Source organism: Anopheles gambiae, chromosome 3, assembly GCF_943734735.2.
Source record: "Anopheles gambiae chromosome 3, idAnoGambNW_F1_1, whole genome shotgun sequence".
Classification (NCBI taxonomy): Eukaryota; Metazoa; Arthropoda; class Insecta; order Diptera; family Culicidae; genus Anopheles; species Anopheles gambiae.
In genome coordinates, this window is record NC_064602.1 from 97,918,419 (window position 1) to 97,938,365 (window position 19,947).

Consider the following 19,947-nt stretch of genomic DNA (forward strand, 5'->3'; position numbering starts at 1 on the left):
AGAGCTCTCGCCGACACTATGACTCACGGACGGGTTCTTTCATAAACGTTACATAAAACACACACACACGGGACACGAGCGGTAATCGTTCCATTAGTTCAGAGACGGACGAACGTTCGCCTTTTGATTTGTTGTAATTTTAAGATAACATACATATCATATTGGATGACCCTCGTCGTTCTGGGAGAAGGGAGAGCACAGACACTGGAGACATTCTTTCCCCAATTCTGATCCCTTCCTCACGCCCAGGACAATTACAAATGACTTAGAAAACGCTTCTTCTTGAGGACGTAAAGACGCATGAGCCATCTCTACCTCCACGAGGGGGAGAGTGGGGATAATGGGAGTTCGTCACTATTAAGTGGGCTTCCGCCGTGTGTCTCACACTTCATATTTAGTTTTCAAATGGGAATTTTCGCGAGCTCGGTTCGATAATTCGGTTCACTACGTGCATTGACAGACGATTATTTCTGAGTTATTTTTAAATTCTTGTGTAATTAAGTGTTCATGGAGTTCCGCTTACATCCAACGCTTTTTTTTTGTTGCTTTTTCTCTCTGATTTGTGATAAGATTGTATTATTCCTCTAACATGTTTAGTTTTAAATGTTTTTGTGTAGTAGAATGTACGGCGTCGCATTCGGCGAATGTGTGTAAAATAGTGGAGGAGTTCTTTTCTAGTATTCCGTTGCTTTCTAACTGTTGCGTTCGGTTATCAAATTTTGGAATCCTGCATACGACGAACATCGTGAAAGTTTTACACACCAATAATTTCTCTCTGCTACACACATATTATTAAAAACTATTTTTTCCTGTAGCGTGTGCGATTTTGTTTTATATTTAGTCCTGTGGTTCAACTCTCTCGCTGACTCGCTTTTCTTTATGTTGTCTACCCCTCGTCGTTTGGCACGCATGATACGCGTTCGTTTCTTCATAAGAAATAATCGACAACCAAACGGAAAAGCAATAAATAGTTCATAGGGAATGGTTTCCCATCTTGGCAATTAAATAATCTGCATAGAGGAAGTTGTTACAACTGGATATTAATTCATTAGCGTAGTGTCTTTTCTTGAATTGCTTCTAATGCTATCGAGTGTGGGAAATTATCATGGATATTGGGATTTACGACCAACTTTTCACTCATTTTGTACGTTCGTAACTAACTTAAACTAACCTAGTGCAAAAGAAAACCCTTCCTTTTATCAATTAAAACACCACTGAGAAACACACAAGCGTTATACACAACTTACAACCGTATCAAATAAATATAAATCTTTCCGCATCTGTTCGCGAACTTCACAAACAGATGCACACACTACCTTCCGTTTCGTTCTGTCACTCTGCTTGCAAGTATTAAAAGTAAACTTAGTATAAATCACGGTAAACGGTACAACTAAATCCACCAAACCGACACCTTCGGGTGTCAGAAACAGCCGGTGTCGCAGGATAAGAGCAACGAAGCATAATGCTATTGACAGTACGCCAAGAAGCACATTTCTCCGATCGTATCGATGCAGTCTACAACTTATACAAAAACACAGCACCAAACGGTCGCCTAAGGAGCGAAGAATATCTTCATGCACGCGACGAGCTAAATGGAACACACCTGCATGTGGTAAGTGGTTTGTTCTCGATAATACCAAATAACGAGTCCATACTAAGAAACTCAACCCTACCGTTGTGTAGCAGTGCAAACGGAGCATATAAAAACTTACACCCATATCTTGCACACCTAATATTCCTGGCAGATTTCTCTCAGTAGCGAACTGCAACGGTTCCTTCTTCATGCTCTCTACCTGCAGCAGCTTTCTACTAGTCGGCGTATCATGGCTGTGTCGGTTCAGTCGCTGCAGGCAAGCAGCTTGCACAGGGTAACATTGAGAATGCCTTCGTTCTATCCTATCGTTTGGCGGCCTGCTACTACCGCCCGCACACGGGATCAACACTAGGGAGAGGCAACACTGATCTGAAACTCTACGGCCGTTCGCAGCTATGCGAACAACATTGCGAATATGCATACGGTAGATTATAGTGGTACGAATAAGAGTAGTTACGAGACGGGCGAGAATCTGCTTACGTGTCCAGTGGATTAAATGTTATATCAGCAGGATCGGCAACCGAGCGCGACTTTCATCCTGCCCCGGTCGCTGCTGCTGGTGCCGCTTCGACAGATGATTATGTTGATAGGGATGCATAGCACACGTCCACTGCTGTTGCTGCTGCTGTTGCTGCTGCTCCATCGAGTCGTACCGGGCGTCTGGCCGGTACAGATGATCCAGCGAATCCCGCTGGTACCAATTGCACTGTATCGCGGCGTGTGGATCGCTGCTTTCCCGCGGCAACAATTGTCACCTGGCATCGGATGCGCAGGGAGTGGCTAAATTTTTGGCCGCTCCACCAGCTGCCGTCGAAGGGCCGGCGCCGCCTGCTCCGCCGCCGCCGCCACCACGATGAGAGTGATGATGCAGATGACGCTGGTGCCGGTTGCTATGGTGGTGATGGTGGTTGTTGTGCCGCCTATTGCGACCACGGTGATGATCGTTCTGTCCCGAGCAGCACGGACCAGCGCAGGCGTCCGGATCGTCATTCGCCTCACCATTCACCGGTTGAGCATTGTTGCGCTGGCGTGCACCCTTCGAGCTGGACGAGCTTTTGGCCTGCTGTTGTGCGTTGGTGCCCTGCTTCTTACCTGCAGGGTGATTATTTCCGGGCGCCCTAGCTTCGGGCATGACACTGCCAGGGTTGTTGGAAGTGTCGTTCGTGCCTTTCGGAACCTAAAAGTCAATGATGCAGCAGTTATTGTTTCCATAGTCCGTGTTGTTCCCCTCTCCGCACGCTCTGCTTACCTCTCCATTCGGCGATTCTGTTCGGATCGCAATCACGTTACCCTCTTCCGCCTCCAAATCGATGATACCGCCGCGCCGTTTCTGGTGCATAAACAGCCGGTTCATTTGTGCCTGCAGCGACTTCAGCTCGTCGGTCACCTGGAATCGGGGCGCACTTTCCCGTTCCGCCGGTGGACGGCAGCGCATCAGCGGTTCGACCTCCACATCGATCGGTTCCCGGCACACCGGGCACTGGGCCTGGAACGGTTTCGCTTCCTTGCGCTTCCAGATCGGCAGCTTCTCGATCTCCTCCTCGTAGTTGCGCTTCGAGGCATTGATGTGGCACGCTAGGCAGTGGCTGTGCAGATAGTGATAGCACACCGTCTTCGTGAACTCGTCGCCCTCGAGAAACCCGTACAGACAGATCACACACTGGCCGGACGGCAGATTGCTCTCCGTCAGATGCTCCCGGATGATGTCGATCAGGTCGAACACGACCGGCTGGCCAAGCGACTCGGTCAGCTTCTGCTGTACGGCCCGTTCGATCAGCCCGATAATGTTATCGTCTAGTCCGCGCGGATTTCGCAACTTCACGTTCGGGCGCACATCCGGATAGCCGGCCGAGGGAAGCACCTGCAGTGTGATGCACACATACTGCGATTCCAGCTCTTCGCCGACTGTCGGAAACACGGTCGTTTCAATCAGCTCCGGAAATCCGCTTCAGTAGGTTGAAAGAAAGCAAAAAGAGAACAACACACACATGAGATGAGAAAGAATCATATTGTGCAACAATCGAGGCACCTCCACCCGTCGAGCCGCGTCTTCTTCACCGAGCAGTGAGCGGAAGGACACTGGTGCAAATCAATAATTCCAGGATATCACCCTCATCTTACCTTGCATTCTTCGTAATCTGTACGTCGTCCATCAGAATCGCTTCCAATGACTCGACTTCGTCCAGCAGACTGCGGAAAGAGAATGCAAATACGAAATGTTTATCAAACCTGGACGTGCAGTTTTCTTTTACCAACAGCAAGATTTGCCAACCTTCCCACGAACGGTTTACGCCCTTTTACGGGTAATTAAACAGTACAGAAGGATTAGCAGGAAAGTGATTGCCCCTTCATTGAACTCTCGCCTTCGACGAAATTGCAACCGATCGATACTTACGCGTCCATCCTGAAAAATCACGAGGCCGAGTTTTCCACCCAAAGCAAGCCAAAACCGACCAGTTTTAGGGGGTCTGGTGGAACGGTCGGTGATATTACAGCACGGGATACACTTTTCCTACGCCTAGCACAAGAAATAAACACACTTTTCCGACGATACTGCACGGCAAGCGGTATCGAAAATAACCTGCCCGTCTCTGGTGAATGTGTGTGCACTTTCAACTTATGCAAAAGACCAGGTAACGCCATTACGTGCTCGATTGACAGCTATCCTTCGTGATTGTACAGATTTGACATTTATCTGACAGATGTGCGATTTGAATAGCTGTTGTTGTTCGTTGTCGGCCGTTGCTGACGATAAAATTTCTTCAGTTGTGGTAATTAACGGTCTGCTTATTTTCCTCCCATTCTTTTCGCACAATAAAGATTTGAATCGAAGGAGTCAAGATAATATATTCGCAAATCAAATCTAATCAGCAAGGGAGTCCGGACTCGCCAATCCTATCTATCCGGAGTAATTTGATTGAGCACTCGCCCCAAAATAAATCACCCAACTGGAAATAGAACAACTTTTAACGGAGGCAGTGTTATCGATTTCTGTTTTATTTATTCATCTTCAAATATTCGTTTCACATCTATTGAACCCTTACTTCAACGTTTTCACCCGGGGCACTTCTAGGGATTGGATCGACACACACACACATTAAATGCGCTCTTAGTACGCTTTTCATCTTAAAAACGGCCTCCCGCTTCTTTTAACAACATCTATTCCAACCGATATCCGAACAAGTTTTCCCCATCTGGAGCAAACAGATAGGTCATCAATATTGTGTCTAAAATCTACGTTTACCTATTGAAGAGTCAACCCACGAAAAACAAGGCGAATGATACGAAATTGGTCAGAACGTAAGATACATGAAGAAAACGTGGCTGGAAACAATGTGAATAGAGAAGGATGGAAATGATTTCTTTCGCCGTTTGCATGCGCGTATCAGGACAGAACACACCCGACCAACAAACCCCAGACAAACAAACCTCACCCAAACTACACATCCTAACCAGACCATACACGTACTTCTTCCGCCAACCTTCTCTAACTACACACCAAACACCTACGAAAGGACAACCTCCTAATCACAACTCCGCTACACCTACAACGAAGAAAGCTCTCGTTCACGAATCCTTTTCTTTTTTATTCAAATCGAACTCTAGATCATTTTCTGTTGCTTTTTTTGTTCTCTGGTCGCACTGGGAGGGAAAAAGATTTCAGGAGGATATAAGGGTTGCTTGCTTGTGTAAGTATTCCGCGTCTATTTCAGGTACGCCACCTGTGTGCGCGTGTGTGGTGCCGTGTGTTGTATCCTAAGCCGACGACCGGAGACGACGTTCTGGCAGATGTCCTCCTCCTCCTCACCCTCCTTCTTTTCCTTCCCCGATCGATCCTTTACATCGCATTCTTGAACAAATGATTCTCTCCTAAAATCGTGCGCATAAATATATAGCAGCACTATCTGCGGAGCGATTGCCTCATACTACACCTAAACGACGACGACCTAACACAACATCCCCACCCAAACCCACATAATGGCCCATATGTTTAGTCCCACCTTCCCTTTTCTCCCCACTTGAACTAAAGGTGTTTAATCCTAACATTAAGACCCTAACATACCCACAACATCCCCACCCACCACTCCCCTTCTTCTCATTCCTTCTTCCGTAGCAGCATTGTGACAGACCAGAGTAATAAGGGAAAATTAGATTCAAAGGGAACATTCATTATCCAAACTCTCCTTGAAATGCGCGCAAAACATGTGGTTTAAGTTTTCCTTACTAGTAAAGAATTTATTGTTTATTACTTCTCGGGCTCTTCCGTTTTCACTGAATATCAAGAGACAAAAAACTAATCCGTTTGCGTATTCGGGCGCACGCGTGAACAACACACGCGCGCGCACCCTACACACCGCCGACGCACGTTGTAATGGCATGGTCAAAAAGGGGGATGATGATGTTTGAACGAACTGAATCAAACATGGCTACTAACCGACACACTACTACTCCTCTCTTCTGCTATAACCCCCCCCTCGCTTCTGTTATCTTCTTCCTATGCTGCCGACTGCTCTGCACAAGTTTTCCCAGAACTTCGTACATGTTTTCGAAGGGTAGTGTATCATATGAAGACCAAGACACAAATGACCGAGTACCCCCCTTTTCCTGTGATCCTGGCAAAGAAGATATATGGCCCCAGAGATCGTTCAGAGAGGAAAGGGGATCATCATCAGTAGACTTGTGTCAGAGCCCAGTTCATAGAACACATTTCCCCGCAGAGTCAAAACAAGTTCGCAGGAGCCCCAGTGCACATTTGCTGCCACCTCTCTCGCTACCTCATTTCCTTGGGAGGAAGGACCGTGGCCTTTCCTAACGCATTTGCGAAATACATGAGAGACTGGGGGGAGATGACACAGAAGAGTACGTGTGTCGTTGTGTCAATATGAGAGTGTGTAGATGTTGTGTACGTGTGTTTGTATCCAGTATGTGCAGCATACATGGGTGTGTGCGTGTTGTGTTTTGTGTATTTTTGTGGGTGTTTAAAAAACAGTGTCTCCCTCCCCCTCTACTGCTGTGGGGTACACTTCCTACCGCTGATATTATTATTAATTACATTATTAGAGTTACCCCCCTTTTTCCCTAAACTCTGTTCCCTGGCTTCCCTAACCACACTAAGAATAATTTTTATCTTCCTTTGTAAAAGTGTATTTGTTTTTTAATGTTACTTTTGTATTTTTTTTTGTCACTCACTTACAAAACCTGATTGTAAAAACAAATTAGAAAGAGATTTCGGCGCGACAGATGGTCGTGCGCGCCCTTGTGTGTTCGATATAAAAAAAATGGAGGAGAAGAAATGTAATCATCGATTTGGCTGACGACCCCCACACACCACACCAAACACCATTCGCGCCTTTTCCTTCTCACTCTCCTCCTTCCGCTTTCTGCATCCACCTCCTCCTCCTCATCCTGCGCTCCTGCTGTGCTTTTTCCTTTCCTTGCCTTCCTCTCCTTTACGATTCCATTTCTGATCTTTCTCTCTCACACTTCTTTTTATCAATCATCATCATCATTACTTAATCACGGCCTTCCTTGAAAAAGAAACAAAAAAACACGAAAATTAAGGAGGATCATCAAACGGGCAAAACACGCTTTGCTAGAGAAATGTGATGCGACGGCCGAGTGTTTTCTCGCGTGTGGTGTGTGCCTGTCGCAACACATCTATCTAAAGCAAAATCTAAGTGAAGAGAAAAAAAACCAAAAGGAGGAAAACGTGAGGAGAGATGATTATGCCTGGTGGCTGGTAGGTGAGAGGCGCGCGCAATGCATTGGTTTTTCGAATTAAGAAAATAAAATAATACTAAATAGTTCTAGAGGCTCGCAAAACAAGGGTAAAATAATAATAATAATAATAGTATAAAAAAGGTACAATTACATTACTGGTCGGTTAGTGCTGCTTTTTCTACGGTAGTTTACACAATTTGGGGAGGGATCGGTGTTAACCTTCTTTCTCTACACGCTCCGATTCTAATGCATCGATCTAACATCCTTCTCTAATTCTTTACCCTTCTTCGAAACCAGGAGAAAACGCACCTAACTCTTCTTCCGGGAAGTGCGTAGAACCACACAAAAAAAGCGGAAACGGGACATTTGGCACGCGACATCCACGCGCACACTCCAAATACTCTCTCTCAAAGGGGTATTAGTTTGAATGCGGAACGGTCGCGTACACCCCCTCCCAGTAGCATTCGGACGCAATCATGTGTCTGTAATGTTATTAAAAGCTATCGCTAATTTGGTGAAAAATATTGGAATGTTGATTGAAACGTGGGTGTTGTGCTGTGCCCCCCCAACAACTGACATGAGATGGTGGATCATACACATGCGTAATCAACGATGAAACTGTCTGCAGAAACTGCTGATCCTGCGCACCGTTTCATCGTGATATTTATGAGAGTGTGTGTATGTGTATGTTGTGGGAGATGTATGATAGAGAACATAAAAGTAAACATTAAACATGAACACGGTACTTGTGTCTACTAAAGCTACGATATCCCTTCTCCTCTCCACTTGCACGCATGTATAGCTTGAAGCTAGTGATGTAGGACAAGAGAGAAAGTAAAGCGCTCCTCTGTGACAGTTGCACAGGCAAACGCTCCTACGTGGCCTTTTGTCCTTGCACATCCTTCAGTGCACTTATGCCATATAGCTTGGTGGTCGCGGCTGGTTCAGCACATAGCTGACAACACACAAAACACGACACACACAGCCGGCCAGCATAAATGCAACAACTATACGCGTACGTGGCATTATACTAAGCTTTTTGTTCTAAGAGAAACCCCCCCCAAACAAGATACAGAGGACGTTCACAATCGACATGGAAAATAAAAATCCAAATTATACCTCCTGCTTTTACCCTTTCCCCACCCTCCTCCTCCTCTTCACACTCGAGGGGGTGGTGGGTTGTGTTGGTTGGTGGGTGGCGTGTGTTGTGTTGTCATGGTCATCTTTTCTTCCAAATTCTTCCAAAAATGCTTCTTCTTCTTGTAACTCATCATTTCAAAGAGACAGAGGAGGAACACAACAAACATGTATCCATCATACCACTATCGAAACTTGAATCAAGGGGGGTAAAGAAGGGGCGGGGGCAGACATTTCCCATAAAATTATGCGCGTTTGGCCTGGTTGTTTTTGGTTGTTCAATAGGTAAAACTCTATTTTTCCACTTGTCATTTTACGTTTTTTTAGTTCGTTTTCATTTCAATTTTGTGTAAAGTTGTGTGTGACGCGGTGGCAAGTTGATAGATCTTTTTTGGTTAGTGAACAGTAGGTAGCAGTATTAGGGTAGTAGTTTTGATGAAGAAGGAATCTTTTTGACGGTTTATCAAACTGTCGGAAAGCCTTTCATTATACTGACGGGGGGTGCCGGGAGGGGTGTGGTTTTAGAGGGTTATTTTACTAGTACGATGTACGTAGCAGGGTCAGTATTCAGGAATACTGGGACTGGGGACAGCGAGGACTGTCCTCAAGTAGTGCGTTGGCTGTTCTGTTTCCGGCGTGTAAGACAGGGGGAGAGAAAGAGATGGCTGTGGTTTTGTAGTTGAAGTAAGGCCCCGAACATTTACACAATAAATTAAAAATAATTATTTTAAGGTTAGTGATTAGTTCAGTCGCTCTCATCTCCAGACTCGTCATCTTCATCCTCCGAATCCTTCTTTTTGCTCTTTTTGACAACTTTCTTTGCACCTTTCTTTTTCTTGGTTCCGGCGTCCTTGCTTCCTCCGTTTCGCTCGAAGTCTTGCATCTGTTTGTTGTACTCATCCTTCATCTTGGCCGCCTTGTATTCCCACTCCTGTTGAGTAAATTGAGCGCGTTTGTAAAATAACAGAACAAAGATGTTAGCACGTCGGTTTTTTTGGGTTTGTTGTTCTTTAGCAGTGTGTATCATATATTAAACCAAAATTATTCAACAAAAAGGCAAATAATATATCAACACAGGCAATACTTACCGACTTATCCTTCATTCCTCTCCACAGCTCTCCGCCCTTTTTGGCGATTTCTGTCACTTTAATTCCGGGGTTCTCCTTCTTGATCTGTTCGCGGGCCGAATTCAGCCACAGCATGTACGCTGATAGAGGACGCTTTGGTTTCTCAGCCATGGTAGCAATTACTTTTCGTGTTTTTGCTAGGTTTTAGTCACAAACAATTAAAATGTCCTGAAAATACAGCAGAGGAAGAACGCAAGTTAATAAAATGAACTAACGACCACACGACAAGGAGGAAGAGGGATTCAATCGAAATCACAAGAAATTACAAAATGGATACTGCTATTTCACCCATCTTCACCACCCATCGTCGTGTCATAAAGAAGGAAATTTGAATTTTTCCGTTTTTCGTCGTAACCCCCTTTTAACGCTCTCCCATCTTTCATGCACCCATTAGCGAAACAAACAAGACAACATGGCACGACTGCGCGCAGAACAACACAGGAGAAAGACCATTTTCATTAGGCTCTAACCACTACCGCCCCTTGAAAACCGTTTACAGCAGTGTGCATGAAACGACTCTTCTTCCTCTGTGTGCGGTAGTTATGAGCATCTCGGCATCTTCTTTCGTGCCGTTTCTCGCAACACTTGTCCCTGGCGCTATGAGTATCTTTTCCCAACTCATCCCCTCCCCATCATTTCTATTTCTACCAACAAAAAGCAGGGCCAATTTTTAAACGCATAACATCGTAACAAAACCTGAATTTGACTTTTGCTTCAACGCAAATGGGTTGCAAAAATGTGCTCTCAACATACATATCACGACGAACACTGTTACTGCTGTACCACCGTTCAGAAGCGTGAGTTCCCTCAAGGCAAGAAAATATTATAAGATGATGACGTTGATGGCATTTATTGGTGATGTGTCCCCACTGCTCCTCTTGTCTTATGTTTGCTTCTCTTTAGTGTACGACGATACACGACAGGCGCTGTACTGTTTCATCGCACTACCCCGTGATCCCTTCTCCACCTTTTAACCCAACAGCCACATAACGTCGTCATGTAACGCCTCCTCCTCCTCTTTCCCTTGGCGACGGTGGCCCCACACAAACACAGTAGATCTCCTTAACTCATCAAAGTATTCTCTTTAGGTCCCCTGTTCTCTATTCGGGGCTATTTTTTGCTGACAAAATATGCTGCTTATGCGTTCTTCTCTCGCTCTCCGACCTATTGATTCCAATCCGAGAACTGTTGAGTGGTTGTGTGGATGCCTTTCTGTGTGCTGCTGGCAGGCAGGTTCTCACGCAGAATGGAACGAACACACCGTAAACGTTCGACACAGAGAGAAGAGCAAAGAAAATAAAAAAGATGATACGACGCGCACACGCAGCTGCCCTTGTGTGTCGCTGCGACCGTCAAACGCGCGTTCTCACCTAGGGAAGAAAACGTGCTCTTGACTACCTCCCTCTTGGTGTGCGCTCGCATGCGTTCGCTTCTTCCACACCACCGTGTGTCGACAAAACCCAAGCCACTCAAAAATCCGCTTGCCCAACACACAAGCTTCCTTCATATATCTGTGGCTAAAAAGGGAGCAACGGCGCTGTGTGGTTGGTTGTGTACCGGGCCCAAGAAAGAGGAAACTTGCTTGTGAAATCTGATGAAATTGGAGAATGATGAACACGACGACACAACGACGGAAGCGCGGTCCTCTACACTGTCTGTGTACCGTGTGTCCCTCTTGTCTTGTTGAGGAGCTCACGACTTCGGTTGGATTTCCGTTAAAAAAAAGTGTGGTTTCGCAAGAAATCTAGTTATGTGATCTTATAATAAACATGAGAAGAACTAACACAACTCTGGAAGCACACGAAGTTCATATCAAAATATGACAAAATATGTTTGAAATTATGCTGATTATTGTGAAGTAGCCGGACATTAATGTACAACAATAATTATTGGCAAAACATTATTGCCGAATCTACCGACTAAAATTAACAATAAATCCATTTTCATCCTTTGCTCTGATGCGCTTTATCTTCCCGCCGCTGTGGATGTAACGCTTCAGAAAAAATGCGCGCGCTTTTTCAATTCCAGCACGATGCCAAACGGCGTACATGAGAAAGCAACAAACCACATGCCAGTGATGCAATGGGTCCGTTAAAAGAAATCCCCATTGGGAAAAAATACCAAGGCAATATAAAATAATGTTTTTGCTATACATAAAATGTACACATGAAGAACATTTTTCACGCAAGTTCAAAATTAGACCCTCGTACCCGTCTTGTTAGACACGCCATATCAAGCAGCTTGTTTTCAAGAAGCTCTAGCATCCGCCGTTTGCCTTTGCTGCCACCATACAAAATGGAGGACGCAAATGAGAGCGAGCTGCTACTGCTGCTGCTGCGGCTGCTATTTACATCATCTGCCACCATATTCCTTCTACACGCAGGTCTCATTCCTGCGATTTTTATTTGCTTTCCAAAAGCCTCACTCTCAGCCTGAGAGACTACGAATTGAATGGCAATGGACATTAATATTGCGTCAACTATTATCCGAAAAAAAATGTTTTCCGTTAATTTCCATTCGAACGAGAGTAACGCGCGTTACGCAGCGGCGTTACAATCGCCGAAGTTCTGTCAATTTCTGTTGAACCTTCTCCTCGTGAGTGCGCGCGGGTCGCGCGCTTGGGATGATGATGCCCTGGCGGCTGGCTGGGGCTTGTGGCCTCATCACGCTTGCAAAGGTTATGGCGCGAACGCGCTTGTATTGGAAGCGGGCCACAACAACGCCACAGGTCTCACGCGCGTCACATTTTTTGGCCGTTACGTAGTAACAAGACCAAGAAGCCGCTGCGAAAGATGGGGTACAGAAATCAAGCACAGCTTGGGCTTGGCTTGCTTTGTGCTGAAAATGTGACGATTATCATAAATTTTGAGGTTACACTGTACTGACACAGAGCCATTTCAGCGAAATTGTAAGCGTTTTTTTTCATGAAAATGTTTCCATGCCACTCACATTTCAAAACTACACACAGGCCCTATTTTAGGGTAACGGAAGCCATTCGCCCAGGCAATGACGCGTCACTAACACCATTTGGTAGAGGAACACAACCACACTTCTTAGAAAAAGTACCATTTTCGCAAGACGCCTATTTTTCCCATTTTCTTGCCACTTTCCCTACAAACCCAGCAGAGCAAACCAGAAAGAATTTCACCTCTCCATCGGGGAAATGAAGAAAAAGCCACTCAAAATCAAGCCAACACCGCACACAAGCAAGCAAAAGCGTGCGTCGTCGTGCGCGTCTTACACCAAGAGCAAAAGAAAAAAAAACCGTTGGCACACACGCACACACGCGCACAAGCCGCACTTTCAACGAGGCCAGTTCTTTTCCAAGCAAAACGCACGCACACACGCACAAGATGCCGGTTAATGGTAGCACGCTGTTCAAATTTCAACCATCAAATTCGGGATGATTTACGATTAATTAGTTCAAAACTGCACTGCTAATTGAAAGATCCAGCAACAAAGCCACTTACTTTTCCACACTTGGGACAAACTCGAAAGCTACCGCACAGCTACTTCCGAGAAAACACGACCAATGCCAACAACGTTCCTCACTGCAACTGACTGCTGCGAACGCGTTCGAACAACGCCAAAGGTCTCGACTGACACAACCAGGTCACTCAGCGCTGAGTGGCTTTCATGTACAGTAAAAAAAAAGGGGCACTCGCACACCATCAACGGTCTGGTACTGCGCGGTAACAGAAATGGTCGACGTAACGGGCACGCACACACCGCGGCACTCACTCGCTTAACCGCACATACACACGGCCTGCTATGGAGCGATGCGGTGCGGTTGTGTTGGCGCCTGTGTCTGGCTCGCAGCACGGCGTCGGTAGCCATTTTGCCTTGCGGTTCAACTGTACGTGAGTGGCGCTTCTTCCTGGCCCAGCTAAAACGTTCCGCACGTACACACACATGGACGGTGAGCGAGACAAGCGGAACCATTAAAGAGCGGGAAAAATAACAGTCAGGAATTTTTGTTCGACGTTGCGAGTACGCGCGTTTACAAAAATTGTTCGATCGAAAAAATCTCCCCATGCTTTCGCAAATGGATCCCAACAACCCAAGGACTTGTTCAACGCATCTTTTACATTTCCTCTCTCGATTAGCGTCATCACTGCAGCAACAAACAGTGCCCATTAGACTGATATTCACAAATAAAAATTCCTTCTTTTCCCAACGAAAAACAACCACCCTTGCCATGTTTAATCGTCCGCGTTTGCAGTTTAAACGCTTTTTGATGGCAAAGCACAACGCATAGACGCTGCTTCTACTGATAATGCACCTAATACAGCACACAACCGGAGTCAGTAAATCGAAGACGGAAAAAAATTAACATTCTAAATACGCATCGCAGCAAGCCCAGAGAGCACGCCGCCATTGCGATAACCGATTTCCGAGGCAAAATTCAAAAACTCTACCGACGCTTTGCTACGGCCCATACACAGCCCAACATCGACTCTCTACACAGCGCTGCTCGTCGCTCTGTGTGTGCGAACGATACACGGGGTGTGTGAGTGCCGTTTGGCTCGCACAGTACCACACACCACACAACAGCGCCTCTTATCGTATCGACGGTGAGTGCCCCTGCCCGTTTCAATGAAAAAACCTCTTTGGCTCGGTTTGCAAGGGGCCCCCATAGAAAGATGGACGAACTGTACAGCATTTGGCCCACGGTACCAGCCAATATATGGGAAAAATATTTTGGCGCGAAACGAGCCATTTTCACGAATTTTCCACCGAACCGCACGGGGTACCGATGCCAATCGATCGGCCACACCGCCGTAGGACGATTATGGAACAAAGTTCGCCCCTCGGACGCGGTCCGGGGTGGGAATTTATTTTTCAAAATCCCACCCATATTTAATGCGAGCACGGCGGTGTGGAAGCCATAGCCGCTCGACCGCACCAGCCATTTTGATGATTTTTTCTGTTCCACCGAATCGCACGCACGCCACCGAAATGGGTCGCAACGGGTGCGAAAATACTTTTGCTAAACTATTTCACCCACCATCGGTACGGGTCCGGTACCGCGATCGACCGAAAACGGCCATCGTTTGCGGTGCCGTCGTCACCAGCCACCATACAATTCCAACATGTCGCCATAGTGGATTGGGTGAGCGAACCCACGCCAGCGAAGCGGTTCGGAAATTGGCGATTTTTTCCCCCTAAATCGTCACCGATTTTTGCGGTCAGCGCGAAAAATACTCTTTGAATATTGTCACCATAAGTCGTAGAACGGGATATTTGACTCACCGGAGTAAGATACTGGAGAAATAGGCCGCACAAAATGCACTAATTTATGACCACTTTTTTCCTATGGACACACACAGAGCACCAGACAGGGCGCAGAACAACTTACTTCGGGGACTCGAGCGAACTGTGAACAGAGCCAGAGCACTTGGACCAATCTAAAGGGAAAGCTTTGTCTGCGCTGCGAGCGCTGCTACATCCAACGCACACTCTCGCACAAGCGGCGGCGATCTCTCACGCACACACGCGCACCCCTCCCCGGTATCGCTGAGGCTTGCGCGCGTGAGTGTGTGTGTGCGGGCGCGTGTGCACGGCTGCGATGAATGAAAGCCAAACGTCACTTTTTCAAACGCACCAGCAGCCCAGCAGCCGGCGTTATTTGTTATTTACGATTTGCTTGCGGTACCGATCTGTGTATATGGCCACTTTTGGCGGCGGCGGCCCGTGCATGCCCGCCGGGGCCCGTTGCAGTTTGCGCGAATGCATGCAGGGAGTTGAGATAAGAACAGCGTTAAACTGTCCACCCAGCCAGATTAGCGCTAAAAGAGCGTTTTTACACAAATCAAACCCTCTTTTGCGCGGCATGGGAAAGCGTTCGACGCAAAATGATGCTTTCCTTCATACAAAAGGCGTGGGTCATTATATGCAATTTTACAACAGACATTCTTTAATGAAAAGTAACAAATTTGCGTAACACTTTCATGCAATTGCCATAGAAATCGCTTCCTCAAGCGAACGCGCCATCGCCGTCCGACAGCGGACCTGCGCTGGGTCAAACGGCGAACAATGCTACAGAATATAGGGTTTGTTTACGTTTTTTGTTGTACGGACGGATGTGCCGTTTTGCCATGCGGTTCGCGGCTTGGTAGGCAACATCCGTACCGAGGAGCTTTCTGTTTTGCGTGGTTTATTATTAGGATACAGTGATTTGTGCTGTTGAATAATATCACTTTTTTAAATGTCTTGCGCATTCTGGGTGGAAAGCTACCGGAGTGGTGGAAGAAGAACAACAATTAAAAATGACATGAAAAAATAGACATTTGTTTCAAAAAACAACTCACTGAAAGGATTAACTATTTTATTGTAATGTTGAATAACTACAATAAAAATTAACATTTTATGCATAAAAATATTTGGATTATAATCATTTGAAATAATTGGAATTTGGATTATTGGATAGGCAAAAATCAGGTTTCCTAAGTGACGCTTTAAAAAAAATTTCATACATTTCCAAAAGAACCATTTCCAGCGTACAGTAAACGAGTACGATAGGCGCCTTTTTCTGTACATTTGCTCTGGCGGGCCATTTTTGGCGCCAAAAAGTGTATTGTATCGCTTCCTTTTGTACCCTTGCACATACAACAGTGTACAAGGCGAACGTTTTAAAGCGCGAAGCAGTACAGCAATAGAAACAACTGAACTGCATTACTGATTGATATAGTTTGAACGTTACAAAAACTACCGAATGTAACGAACATTTTTAATGTACCTTTTCCATCGGTGAAGGGTAAAAGAACGCCGCGTCGTGACATGAAATCTCTACCGTAACCGTCCGGTAGCGAGCAAAAAATCCAAACACACACCCTTCGTGAAGCCGTAACATAACCGTTCCCTATCCCGTCGGTTGTTGCAATTCTCTGTTCCCATCGCAGCACGCTGATCCTTTTGAGCGTCCTTGTGTTCGATGCATTCGGCGGGCGCGCTTGCCTTTTTCCCGTTGCGAAGCGGGTAAGGGGCAAAGCAAAGCGCCGGCTGTTACGCAGCGGAGTCTTTTTTTTCGTTCGCCTGCTATGAGTCGTGCACTTTCTACCTTCTGCTGCTTGAGGGGCACGCTGCGATCGTTTGGTTTCCTTTGCTAGGGGGAAGGACACTTTCGAAAAGGGACGCTTTCCCATGCAAACGGAGCGTCGATAGAGTTTGCATGCTGCTCAAACGCGGATCCGCCGATGCATGTGTGTTGGTGATGGCTGCTGCTTTGCATCGGTGACGCCAGAGAAAGCGGCCGTTACATGTTTGCAAGCGGCATCAAACGCTTGCATGAGATGCTCATTTTAAACCGATCAAGCGTAAATTTCTCATACATTTTCTACTATATTATTCGAAGCCTTGAATATTACCGGTTAAAGGTGAAGTTTACATTTATTCTTTTTAACCTGATAGGAGAGCTTGGCTGCTTTCGAGATGGAATTGGCATGGAATTTCAAAAGAACAGACATTACCGATTCGTTCCGTAACATAAGGCAAACGGTAGAATGTTTACATACGTGTCGTACAGAGTGTTATACAGATGATGAGTAACATAGAAACGCGTTTCTTATACATAATCAATACGATACTGCAACGGGTAGGTCGCTCCGGGCGAGATGATGCAAATGCGATGGTTGCCGGATTTAATCACTGCCCTCGCTCATATCCTCATCCTCCTCTTCCTCCTCCGAGGCGGACATTTCGGACTCCGAGTCTGATTTTTTCGATTTCTACAAAGCGAGACATTAAAATACATACATTAGACACATCGATAACAAATTAAACAGCAGTCGGTGTCGGCTTACCTTCTTCTTGTCTGTTGATTCCGTTGCTTTTGACTTCTTGGTGTCCTTCTTCGTGTCCTCGTCGCTGGACGAATCATCCCCTTCGATGAACTCTTTGCTCTTGAACCCGCTGCCCTTCATGGCCGAGTCGGAGGATTTCTTGGCCGTCGACTTCTTCCTCTTCTCTCCCTTGTCCCCTCCATCGGTACCGCCGCCCGACGCCTTCCACGCTGCCATCGCTTCCGTGTAATCGTCCTTCGCCTTCGCCGCCTTCGCTTCCCACTCCTTCTTGTCCTTTAGCTCCTTCCACAGCTCGCCCCCCTTCTTGCTCATCTCGGTGATGGACAGGCCCGGGAAGTCCTTCTTTATCTGTTCGCGGCTAGCGTTCATAAACAGCATGAACGCGGTCGAGGGCCGTTTCGGTGCGTTCGGGTCCTTCGATTTCTTCGACTTTTTCGCCTTAGGTTCCTTCTTCTCCTTCTTTTCCTTCTTCGGTTTCGGTGCCTTCTCCTTTACCTTTTCCTTCTTTTCCTTCTTTTTGTCGCGCTTCTTCTCGCGGCCACCGTCCGATCCGCTACCATCGTCGCTGTCGCCGCCGCTGCCGTCCTCGTCGTCGGAATCGTCCGACGACGACTCGACGTTGCTGTCGAACTCTTCCGCCACGTCGGACTCCTGCTGGTTCGGGTTAAAGTCCTCGTCGGTCGACTCCTCCGAGTCGCTACCGTCGTCGTCTTCGTCCCGCTCCTTGGCTTCCGCCTTGACGCGGGCCAGATACGCGTCCGGTTCGCCCTCGTTGTCCGAGTCGGCAAAGTCGTCCTTGTAGCTGGCCTTTCCGCCCGTGTTCTTCACGTTCAGCTTTTTCGACACGATAAAGTCAAACAGCTTCGAGTACTCCTCCTTCTCGATGCTGCTGAACGTGTGCACCGTGCCGGTTTTCAGCTCAATCTCGAAATCGAAACTGCGCGTGGAGCCTCCGCTGCGGGCAAAGTTTACCGTCGATATTTCCTCGAACCGGATGTGAACTGGCGGCTTGTGCACGTATATAAAGCCCCGCTCCAGTGGATACAGATAGCCAGCGGCCGCCTTGAACGAGCATCCAATCGCCGGCGTGCCCGAATGGCCGATGAACGTGCCCGGCCCAGTCAGCTTGCGGTTGATGATGACTTTCATGATTTTACCCAGCACCTCGTACACCGGCCCGGACAGTTCCTTCGTCAGCTTGTCCTCGTACTTTTCCTTCAGCTCCTCCTCGGTAAACGGCAGCTCGATGTTTGTCTCCTCGTCCATCTGGAACAGCGTGACCAGAAAGTGGTACCGCGTCTGGCCCTGCTTGATCGGTGGATCGAGCGAAATGACGAAAAACATCTGCCGATTGTCCTTGTGCGGGAGCAGAAACAGCCGCAGCACGGACGAGGTGGGGATTTTGAAATCGTACGTTTTACCGTGCAGCTGGAAGAACGACTGGAACACCTTGATGTCGTAGCGACCGCGGGGCGTGAGGCAGTGGATCTCGCGGAAGATGGCAATCGCATCGCCCGACACCGATATGACCGAGGCCTGCTTCATCACGTTCTCCTGGAACGCTTCCACCGGATCGACGTCACCGGCCGACTCGGACGTGGGAATGTGGAACCGCATCTCCATCAGGCTAACCGGCGCGTCATCGTTGCGGTGGAACTCGACCGTCACCTCGTTCTTGCCCACGTTGCACTGCGACACGTGGTTCAGCGGAATCTCGAAGCTGGTCTTGTTCTCCACATCGAAGCTCAGTACCGCCCCCTTGAACTGGACCGAGCCCCAGTTCCAGCCGCGCATCGACAGCTCCTTCTCCAGCATGTCGAGCTTGTAGTTTTTCTTCACAAACTCCGCTATCTTTGCCTCGTCGCCAGTGAAGCCCAGAAAGCGATGCAGCGACCCGTTTTTCAGGAACACCCGCAATCCAAAGCTGCCCACGAACCGCTGGTAGTTCAGCAGCTCGATATCGCTCGAGTTGATCTGTTCCACCTTGCCGGTTTTGTCGCTTTTGAACACCATCGCCGTGTCGGTCATTTTCAGCTTGCCCGGGCACTGGAAACGTACGGAAATGGGGGGGAAATGGTTAATGATACTTGCACGCCACACGCTGCCCGACCGGACGGTGGTTGCGGCGGGGGAGCCAGCCTATCCATACCATCGCACCGCGAATCTCCGAGCTGATCGATGAATACTCGAGGAAATCGGCCATTTTTACTCGTTGTTTCTGAGCTGAATCGCCCAACAAACCGACCAGGAAAGTTTCTAACCCCAACACACTCTGAAAATAACCTTTTTTGCGTAGTTTGTCACGGAAATCACAAGGAAAAAGATCGAAGACGGCAATTGTTTGGATTGGTTATGTTTGGCGCGGTCGCAGCCTTTTGACAGCTGCTTCTGTTGACAGCCGGAGCAGGCCCTATTCAAGGTGAATAGAAAGAGGTAGAAGAGCTTTTTTGTGTGTATTTTTTTCATTCTTTTTAGAATAGATTACCTCTATATTTTAAGACACTTATGAAATAATAATGTAAAACGATGGAAAGGCAATAATTGGGCGAGGGAAAATGGAAGTTCC

General features: G+C 47.1%; 3 protein-coding genes across 8 annotated transcripts; all 3 read right to left on the minus strand.

Moving 5' to 3' along the window:
• Positions 1 to 88: 88 nt before the first annotated feature.
• LOC1280367 (E3 ubiquitin-protein ligase RNF25) lies at positions 89 to 4,231 on the minus strand. The gene is made up of 4 exons (XM_320214.5): positions 3,990 to 4,231; positions 3,716 to 3,784; positions 2,844 to 3,540; positions 89 to 2,771 (listed from the first exon to the last, which is right to left on the minus strand). The coding sequence occupies exons 1-4, from the start codon at positions 3,995 to 3,997 to the stop codon at positions 2,346 to 2,348; spliced, it is 1,200 nt and encodes a 399-aa protein (XP_320214.4). The 5' UTR covers positions 3,998 to 4,231; the 3' UTR covers positions 89 to 2,345.
• A 1,572-nt stretch (positions 4,232 to 5,803) lies between these two features.
• LOC4577482 (mobility group protein 1A) lies at positions 5,804 to 15,247 on the minus strand. Of its 6 annotated transcripts, none has more exons than XM_061653511.1 (4): positions 14,833 to 15,247; positions 9,541 to 9,747; positions 9,278 to 9,383; positions 5,804 to 7,122 (listed from the first exon to the last, which is right to left on the minus strand). In XM_061653511.1, exons 2-4 carry the CDS (start codon positions 9,688 to 9,690, stop codon positions 7,112 to 7,114), a joined length of 267 nt encoding a protein of 88 aa, XP_061509495.1. In that variant the 5' UTR covers positions 9,691 to 9,747; positions 14,833 to 15,247; the 3' UTR covers positions 5,804 to 7,111. The 6 variants fall into 6 exon arrangements, with proteins under 6 accessions (XP_061509495.1, XP_061509496.1, XP_061509494.1 ...); XM_061653512.1 differs by having other exon boundaries at positions 5,804 to 7,118; positions 14,833 to 15,079; XM_061653510.1 differs by lacking the exon at positions 14,833 to 15,247 and adding an exon at positions 13,050 to 13,385 and having other exon boundaries at positions 5,804 to 7,118.
• A 1,695-nt stretch (positions 15,248 to 16,942) lies between these two features.
• Positions 16,943 to 19,771, minus strand: LOC1280366 (FACT complex subunit Ssrp1). Its single transcript, XM_320213.5, has 3 exons — positions 19,531 to 19,771; positions 17,382 to 19,427; positions 16,943 to 17,306 (listed from the first exon to the last, which is right to left on the minus strand). The coding sequence occupies exons 1-3, from the start codon at positions 19,582 to 19,584 to the stop codon at positions 17,220 to 17,222; spliced, it is 2,187 nt and encodes a 728-aa protein (XP_320213.4). The 5' UTR covers positions 19,585 to 19,771; the 3' UTR covers positions 16,943 to 17,219.
• Positions 19,772 to 19,947: the final 176 nt, after the last annotated feature.

Excerpts from the sequence above, each read along its gene's own strand:
- LOC1280367 (XM_320214.5), bottom strand. Across the intron at positions 3,541-3,715 it reads CAGATTACGAAGAATGCAAG|CGGATTTCCGGAGCTGATTG; the intron begins GTAAGATGAGGG and ends AACCTACTGAAG. Across the intron at positions 2,772-2,843 it reads CAGAATCGCCGAATGGAGAG|GTTCCGAAAGGCACGAACGA; the intron begins GTAAGCAGAGCG and ends ATTGACTTTTAG.
- LOC4577482 (XM_001238270.2), bottom strand. The coding sequence starts at position 9,690 with ATGGCTGAGAAACCAAAGCGTCCTCTATCAGCGTACATGCTGTGGCTG. Across the intron at positions 9,384-9,540 it reads GAGGAATGAAGGATAAGTCG|GAGTGGGAATACAAGGCGGC; the intron begins GTAAGTATTGCC and ends TTTACTCAACAG.
- LOC1280366 (XM_320213.5), bottom strand. The coding sequence starts at position 19,584 with ATGGCCGATTTCCTCGAGTATTCATCGATCAGCTCGGAGATTCGCGGT. Across the intron at positions 19,428-19,530 it reads CGGAGATTCGCGGTGCGATG|TGCCCGGGCAAGCTGAAAAT; the intron begins GTATGGATAGGC and ends GTACGTTTCCAG. Across the intron at positions 17,307-17,381 it reads AATCAACAGACAAGAAGAAG|AAATCGAAAAAATCAGACTC; the intron begins GTAAGCCGACAC and ends CTCGCTTTGTAG.